Below are 8,769 nucleotides of genomic sequence, written 5' to 3' on the forward strand. Positions count from 1 at the left end.
GAGGCAGTTTGGTCTTAAGTGCGCAACAGGTCACAGAGCCTATAATATCAGAATTCCGAGCAGGACAACTCTGGGTCCAGAGGACCACAGCAAGCCAAGGCCCCAGGACCAGAAGTCAGAAGCAAGGGGATGAGTGGATGCAGACAACACAGCTGCCCCCACTCCCAACAGAATCCCTGCTGGGTCTGCTTGTGGAAGAACCTGCCCCCCACCCCAGTCACCTGAGACACTGTGGCACTTTGAGCAAATTCATCAGAGTGAAGCTTCAGATTCAGAGGCCCAGTCCCAGGAGCTACTTGTGATTAGTGCTCTAATTAGTGGAATTAATCAAGGCCTAGTCTTTTCTAAGATTTCTAACTTTGTTTCCCCCCTACTCCAAATTAAAACATAGCCTTTAATTTTTATCTCCAAAATGATCCAACCAAAACAAAGAGGCTGTGGCTGAGGAGTGAGTAGGACCCTTAGTGCATCAAGAATTGTGTTTGCATTCTGGTTAACTTCAGGCTGCACTTTAGAAACTTCGAGGCTCGACAAGGCTTGGTGGTGGCAGGCTTTCCCTAGGACAGGCTGGAGAAACCATGGGCATATCCTTTTAACAACAGTGTGGGGCCAATCCCTCAGAGGAATTCTCTCAAGAGGATCAGATTCAAGACTAATTCCCATTATCAATTGTTTCTATTTTCTGCAAGGGAGAGAATACTTTTTTTTTTTTTTGTGAGGAAGATCAGCCCTGAGCTAACATCCATGCCAGTCTTCCTCTTTTTGCTGAGGAAGACTGGCCCTGGGCTAACATCTGTGCCTGTCTTCCTCCACTTTATATGGGATGCCGCCACAGCATGGTCTGACAAGCGGTGCATCGATGCAAGCCCGGGATCTGAACCCCGGGCCACCAACAGCAGAGCGCGTGCACTTAACCACTACACCACCGGGCCGGCCCCAAGGGAGAGGATACCAACCATCTCAAATCCCCTCTTTTTACATTAAATTCTCTCCAATTGTTGTACTGACTTTCAAAATTTAAGTCCAAAGTTTTGGGTCCACTTCAGACCGGATGTGCTGCTCACTTACTTTCCTCACCCTCATTTCTTCTGAGGACCTCCAGAATCTGTTCTCTCTTATTTTTGTAAATGTCACCCTCTACAAGTTACTTCCTGTCATGAGAAATGGAATATAGGTTTTTAGTCTCACCTTCCTCTTTACAAAATGTGGGTGGATGCATGTAGGAGTGGTTTTAGCCTACTGAACAGAATTAAGCTTGACCTTTCCGGAGAAACTGATCTAGTCTTGATATAATTGTAGCACTTATCTACCTAATCCAAAACAACAACCACCACCAATTTCAAAGTTCCATACAGTTCCCGCTAAAGTAAAAGTTTCTGTACTACCAAGAACTCAAAAGAATATACAAACATTAAGTCTGGCAAGGATTTATTAGGAAGCTTATTAGTCACAGTGAATAAAAAGCCATGAACAGAAGAATTGAGATCTCCAAAATTCTGGCACTGGGCTTACAACACTAGTTAGAAGCTAATAAACATTAAGGATGTTCCAAGGGGAATCTTACCTAAGTCCCAATCTTACCACGACCAGGATACCCACAAACACAGAAATGATGCCCATGCTCTCCCCAGACTGCTTACCTAGGCAGTAGGAAAAAGACCTTCTCCTCAAGCTATTAAGCATCATCAGGAGACTCCTGCTCTTCTAGCTATAACCAGAAGACACTAATGCATGACAGACAACTTCAAGCTGGGCAACTTGACAAGAAAGCTGAACAATGACAGGGAGAAGGAGCAAGCAGGAACAAGTATTTCTAGTTGGAGACCCTCCTGATGGCTAATACAAACACAATGCTGAGGCTTCAGTAAGTTTACTGCAGCCCAGAAATAGTTTCCATTTTTAAAAAAACAATTCACACAAAATTCCTGCCACAAAGCAACAAGACACTTGGGATTCCATGGCCACAGTGACTGGAAAGGCAGGCATTATCCAAGACTGTCAGATGCTGACCAGCCCAAGACCCAATTTCTGCAGGGCCCTAGAAAATCATGATTGTCCCTCAGCACCCACACACCCCTCCCCGGTGGTGTGGTGTCTTCCACAGGCCAGGTTTCTGCAGCCAGCCCCCAAGACAAAGCTTGGCAGAGGCTGTAGCAGCCAACTCTCTCTGGAGCCCCATCTCTGTCCTTCCCAACAGGATGTCACACATCTTCACTGACACAGTGTGGGAGCCTTGGCCAGCCCTTAGGAAATGAAGTGTGTCTGTGGGGTAACCTGATGGACCCTGTGGTCTGCTGGGTTGGCTGATGCTTCATAATTGCAGATCGTCACCTCATGTCGGCGAAGCTGCAAGAAAATTGAGAGGCTGGGTCAGCTGGTCATTTCCCAGACCACACAATGGAGAAGTCCTTATTCAGGTTCATTTCTAGAAGCCATCATCTAATCTCTTCTCCCTTCTGACACTTTTATCCTGAGAAGTCTGCAAAGATCATTATCAACGAGTCACCCCATAACTTAGAAGATTCATTTCCCCACTATAATGGAGGCACCATGAGAATAGGACCTTGTCTATCTTGTTTATCATCTTATCTCTGGTGCCTGGAACAAGAAAAGTTATCAAAAATGTTGAACGAAGGAAAGAATTTTAAAGTGGAAAAACTGAAGTGACATCAATTGTATTGTTTCAACCCCCTGAAAAATACCTGTATCAGACAGTTTAGTGACGAAACCAAGAAAAATTACAAACAGACGGGGAGCAATCAATGTCGCACTTGCTCTTTTTCCTTTCCTTAAAGCTTCCACTACCACAGCATGCAGACATCTATACACATAAATACATATATTGGAGGGGGGCAATAATGTTTCCAACCCCATCTTACCTCAGTCCATTCTCCTCTCAGGCCAATATAAAAGACCTTTGTGGTATCTGCTCCAAAGTTTTTTGAAATATGAATTGAGAGATGATAGACATTTGAAAAACGAGAAATTCTAGAGGATGAAAGGAATGGGGAGAGGAGACATAGGTTAGAATTCAATGAGTAGCTCATGGTCATGTCAAAACAATTCTAGCTCCAACTTGTGGTAAAACCCAGGCAAATGTCAGAGAACACTCTTGGGGTCTTATGTCTCATTCTTCTCCTTCAGACAAGCAATTAGTTCAGGGAACATTTACTGAGCATCTGCCAGATCCTGCCCAAGGCAACAGGGATAGAAAAATGAATCAACACTGCCCCTGCCCTCAGGGAGCAGGAATGAGAAATGCTGTATGACCAGGCAGGGGTTCAAAAGCAAGTTCAGTGTTGACCAACCCTTAGGAAAAAGGGAGAACTAGTGAAGAGATAAGGTGGTCACGTGTAACTTGGCCTGCAGTAAGCCCACTACGCAAGGAGGAATTCTGAAAACACATCTTTCCTAAGACCATCCTAGAAGCTCACTCAGATCTGCCAACTGCTTACAAGTTAACAAGTCTGTGGCTTGTGCCGAATCTCTGCCAAAAACTGACCAAGCCAAGGATCAACACTCCTCCACTGTTTTATTTCCTATGCTAAGAGGGCAGGAGACGGGCCAAAAATAAACTGCAAGCCTGGTAAGCACTAATGCATACGTGCTCACTGCAAATGAGGGAGTGCCTGCTGCTCCTCAGAAGCCACAGAATGGAAGACAGGCCCAGTGCTTACTTTGTGGCATACTCTAATTCTCCTGTAAGATCCCGGTTCAGACTAAAGGTCTGATCTGGCTCCCTGTCTGTATCATCAAAGGACATCTGTGGAATGTTCTTGTACCTGAGAAAGGAAAGGGAAGAAAAATCAACAAATGTGCGTTATCACATTTTTCAGTTTTTCAAAACTTCCTACTGACTCCTCAACTGCCTTCAGTTCTATCAAAAGGAGATCAAATTTCAGAAATGGCATTTTACTGGCATTTATACACAAATATCTTTCATCCAACATGAAAAGAGCTGAGAACTGCAACATAAGCCAATGGTATCTTTGAGTGGGTTAAGATCACATGAGAAGCAATACACAAAGAGACAGCTCAAACTAAGTCACGTGCAGCAAATGCATGGAGAAAATAAGCAACTCAGCACATTCAGATCAAGCTGAGGATGTTAAATAACACAGCTTACTCATGGGAAAAAAATACTTTGGCAGAAACATATTAAACACAGTTAAGAGATATGATCAGGTAACCCAACACTCAAGCATTTTTTTGTGTTCAAAATTACCCTATACACTGAGTCATCTTACAATTCTTAAAAAAATACAATTTGGGGATTTCCACTTTGAAAAGAGCACAAAAGTCTGCAAACTCACAATGGGCTTTGAAAAGTCAAGTAAAACTGCCAGTGAAGAAAACTTTTTTCAAAGAAATATCTAAGAACATGATGTAATCTATGCAGAAATAGAAGTACAATGATGTACACCTGAAATTTTTACAATGTTATAAACCAATGTTACTGCAATAAACAAAAAATTAAAAAAAAAAAAAAAAAAAGAAATATCTAAGAAACAGCTGTCTCCTCTATAACTCACAAATTCTAAAGGCCTGAGCCACACCCCACCACCATCACTAGAGTGATTTATTAATACACCCACATGGGAGGGGCATAGCTAGTAGTTGCAGCAAAATGCATGTAATTTAAGAAAGCAAATGTTTGCTTCAAAGTGTTTCTAAGAATGATGCATAGAATAATAATAACAGTGAACATTTATGAGCAGCATTATGAAAGGCAGTGTAGCACTGTAGTTAAGCAGTGTCTCTGGAACCTGACTTCCTAGATTTAAAGCTCGGCTCTGTCACTTACCAGCTGTGTAATTTTGGGCAAGTGATTTAACCTCTCTGTGTCTCAGTTTCCTCATCTGTAAAATGAGGATAGTGAGAGTACATATCTCATACAGTTGATGTGGAGATTAAATTGAATCAATTCTAAGACACACATATATTAAAAAAATTTTACTATGGAAAATTTCAAACACACACAAAAGCAGAGAGAAAAATATAATGAATCTCCATATACTTATCACTCAGCTTCAATAACCAACATTATGCCGATTTTGCCTATCTCCCCCATTTTGTTTGTGCTTGATATTTTAAAGCAATTGCAAACATATCATTTCACTAACACTTCAGTATGTATCTCTAAAATGTAAGGACTTCTTAAAAAAAAAACTATAATACCATTTTACAAAAATGAACAATTAACAACAATTCTTTAATATCATCTAACACCTCGTCTGTGTTCAAATTTCACTGATTTAAGTCTCAATTTAACTTTTCTGGATACGTCAACAGCATGTCATTGCTAAAGAGGCAATATTTTTTAATTAATGGTACATAAAATAATGGTGCCTTTACAATCAATGACATCTTAGATTTGATACAGTGTAATACATGTGAAGTGCTTACAACTTAAGGCTATGGAAGTATTTGCACCTGCCCTCCCAAAATTGGGCACTTACTATGTTCCAGACTTATTCTAAGCTCTTTACACATTATATCTATTTAATTCTCTCCACAATCTTATGAGGTTCGGACTATTACCCTTCCATTTTACATATGAGAAAATCGAGATATGAAGAAGATAAGTAACGCCCCAAAGTCATGCAGCTAGCAAGTGGTACAGCCAGAATTTGAATCCAAGTAGTTTATTCCAGAGCCCACTCTTAACCAGAATGCAATATGGATGTCTAGTCTTCTCAAACCAATCCATCTCCTAAGTAAGTGAGTCTCCAAAAGCATCAACTCAAATGTACTTTGTTTTCTTAAAATGATTAAATATGTGGATTGGCTTTCAAATTCATGTTTCTAACATTCAAAAATAGTTTCAATCTCTTAAGTCTCTCATTTAAATTGATCAATTTTAAGGGGCCAGCCCAGTGGCACAGCAGTTAGGTGCGCGCACTCCGCTTCAGCGGCCCGGGTTCGCAGGTTCGGATCCTGGGCATGCACCGACGCACTGCTTGTCAAGCCATGCTGTGGCGGTATCCCATATAAAGTGGAGGAAGATGGACATGGATGTTAGCCCAGGCCCAATCCACCTCAGCAAAAAGAGGAGGATTGGCATAGGATGTTAGCTGAGGGCTGATCTTCCTCACCAAAAAAATAAATAAATTGATCAATTTTTCAAAACAAATTTTTTTTTTTGAGGAAGATCAGCCCTGAGCTAACATTTGATGCCGATTCTCCTCTTTTTTTTGCTGAGGAAGATTGGCCCTGAGCTAACGTCCGTGCCCATCTTCCTCTACTTTATATGGGACGCCACCACAGCATGGCCTGACAAGCGGTGTGTCAGTGCACGCCAGGGATCCAAACCTGCGAACCCCGGGCCCCCAAAGGGGAGCGCATGCACTTAACTGCTTGCGCCACCAGGCCGGCCCCAAGAGATTTTTTTCTAACATATTTTTTTTGAGGAAGATTGGCTCTGAGCTAACATCTACTGCCAATCTTCCTCCTTTTTGCCTTTTTTTTCCCCTCCCCAAAGCCCCAGTAGATAGTTGTATGTCATAGTCGCACATCCTTCTAGTTGCTGTATGTGGGACGCGGCCTCAGCATGGGTTGATGAGCAGTGCGTAGGTCCGTGCCCAGGATCCAAACTGGTGAACCCCAGGCCGCTGAACAGGAACGCAAGTACTTAACCGCTACGCCACCGGGCCAGCCCCAGGAGAAATTTTTTTATGTAAAGGTCTTCTGATATTTGTTTCTCCAGCACTCAAAAAGCGGTTTTCCCCTTTGTTTAGGAAGGCTATGCCAGCATAAGGCAAGTTGTCAAAAAGGGAGTACTAGCTCTAGTGGCAATAGATGAAGCGTTACAAGAGGGATATAGAACTTTGCTAACTAAAAGCCACGCAAACTCAGAGTAATTCCATGACAACAAAACACAGGCAAAGATTATAACTGCATGAAACAGCAAGGGAAAATTCTGAAGCTAACAAAAGTAGAATCCACAACGATCATTTGAGATCTGCAGCTGGCTTATCAAGAAAACTGCAAAGTCATCAACAATTGGCATTTATAGGATGCTCTCTGAATGAACGGTGCCACAGCAAGCACTTTGAAAAGAGATAAGCTGTTGGCCTTAAAGATGGCTTAGTCTAAAAAAGTCGTTAATTCGGGAAGAGATAAGTGTGTGCAGGACAAGAACAAGATCTTTTTTTAAGGAGGGGAGAGGATATTTAACCCAGTAAAAAGAAAAAATTATATTATTCTGGAATAAAGTGCTACTAGAGGAAAGAGAAAGAGAACCAGGAGTTTCTCGAGGGCTTAAGCCCTTGCCACTTACAGTCGCATCTCAGAGGGGTGTGAGTCATCGTCCTCTCCCATTATGATGATGCCTTTGAGCTTGACATTGCCTGTAAATCTGCCAGAATGCAAAAGAGAAGGTTGTCAACCTGGGTTTGAATCTCTACTGAGCTGTGTGACACTGGGCAAGACCCTTCCCCTTTCCGGGCTTCAGTTTACCCACATGTCAGACTTGTACGAGATAACTCCTAAGATCCTATCTGCCTCTGGCATTCTGCAGGTCTAAAAGATTTACCTTGACTTCTCAGTTATCTTTTAACAAATACATCTTTTTTCAGTCTCCAGCAAGAAAGCTATGATGCTTCCCTTCTCACACCCACCATGGTAATTTACCCCATTTCTAGAAACAGATGTCTGCTCGATACAACCGGTGAATGAATCCTGATAAGGCAACTGGCTACAGCCTATGTACCCTGAGAAAAGCACCGAGGAGATACTTACGGAATATTAAAGAGAAGCTCTTCATCTGCGTCACTTTCAACAAACTGGAGGGAATAGGGAGGGGGGTGGAGAAAGAAACAAATATTTGCTGAGAGCCTACAATTTTTGGCATCATCCACCCTGTTCTACAACTGGAGTGCAATGCAAATAATCAACCTCTTCGGTTTTCCAGCACTTACTAACTTGTTGTTAATAAGTCAATAGCCATAGACCAGCCAATCAGAGGGTTCTTAATGGGGAGCCCAGGAATGAACTTCCAGGGCCGACGAGCCTCCTGAAATTGTGTGCAAAGATCTGTGCCTATGCCGTCCACAGCTTTCAACTGGCTCTGTGACCCCACGATGACAAACGCTGTAGACAGGACAACACACTCCATTTCCCCAGGCTGATCTTCGGTCTCCATCAGGTGACACGATCTGGCAGCCACCAGGACCGGTGGTCAAACGGTGTGGAAAACACCGTCATGGCCATCCTCCCTCACCACCCCCGTAACCCTGGAACAGAATGTTGACCGTGCAAAGCCAAAGAGCCCCTTTCCCTCTCTGGGCCTCAGTTCTCTATCTGCAAAATGGGGAGACCCGACCCTGGTCGCCTCCCAAAGGGCTGGCAGGAGACGGGCACGGGAAAGCGCCTGGCAATCGGGCTGTCGCTATTTTTAACTTCAGAAACGAGGCTGACAGAGCAGCCGGCGGCCCGACGCCCCGCGCGGGTCCCCGCCTCGCCCGCCCGCCCCCGGCCGCGGAAGGCCCACCTTGGAGCGGTCGGTCCGCTCCTCCCACGGCTTGAAGACGCCGCGGCCGCTGCCCTCGCGGCTCTCGTTGAGGCACTGCAGCCGCTCCAGGTCGATGCGCAGGTACAGGCCGTAGGCCAGGCCGCGCTGCTCCGGCGGCTCCTCTCGTTCGGCGGCGCAACGGCAGCCGCCCCCGCCGTGGCTGTGGCCGTGCGACATGGCGACGCCACCGCCCGCGCGTCCCCTCGGCCCCGCTGCCGCCGCCCGCGCCGCTCTGGCCGCGCTCCGCTCCGGCCGCC

The 8,769-nt window shown here is 44.5% G+C and overlaps 1 protein-coding gene across 1 annotated transcript; it reads right to left on the minus strand.

Annotated features, from left to right (window-relative positions):
• Nucleotides 1–1,411: 1,411 nt before the first annotated feature.
• On the minus strand, nucleotides 1,412–8,716 carry PITHD1 (PITH domain containing 1). Its single transcript, XM_004426119.2, has 6 exons — nucleotides 8,492–8,716; nucleotides 7,741–7,784; nucleotides 7,280–7,357; nucleotides 3,678–3,782; nucleotides 2,880–2,988; nucleotides 1,412–2,346 (listed from the first exon to the last, which is right to left on the minus strand). The coding sequence occupies exons 1-6, from the start codon at nucleotides 8,687–8,689 to the stop codon at nucleotides 2,245–2,247; spliced, it is 636 nt and encodes a 211-aa protein (XP_004426176.2). The 5' UTR covers nucleotides 8,690–8,716; the 3' UTR covers nucleotides 1,412–2,244.
• Nucleotides 8,717–8,769: the final 53 nt, after the last annotated feature.

Source organism: Ceratotherium simum, chromosome 22 (assembly GCF_057802395.1).
Source record: "Ceratotherium simum simum isolate JZ-2026a chromosome 22, ASM5780239v1, whole genome shotgun sequence".
Lineage (NCBI taxonomy): Eukaryota > Metazoa > Chordata > Mammalia > Perissodactyla > Rhinocerotidae > Ceratotherium > Ceratotherium simum.

Excerpts from the sequence above, each read along its gene's own strand:
- PITHD1 (XM_004426119.2), bottom strand. The coding sequence starts at position 8,689 with ATGTCGCACGGCCACAGCCACGGCGGGGGCGGCTGCCGTTGCGCCGCC. Across the intron at positions 3,783-7,279 it reads CACCCCTCTGAGATGCGACT|GTACAAGAACATTCCACAGA; the intron begins GTAAGTGGCAAG and ends TTCCTTTCTCAG. Across the intron at positions 2,989-3,677 it reads GAATTAGAGTATGCCACAAA|AATTTCTCGTTTTTCAAATG; the intron begins GTAAGCACTGGG and ends TTCATCCTCTAG.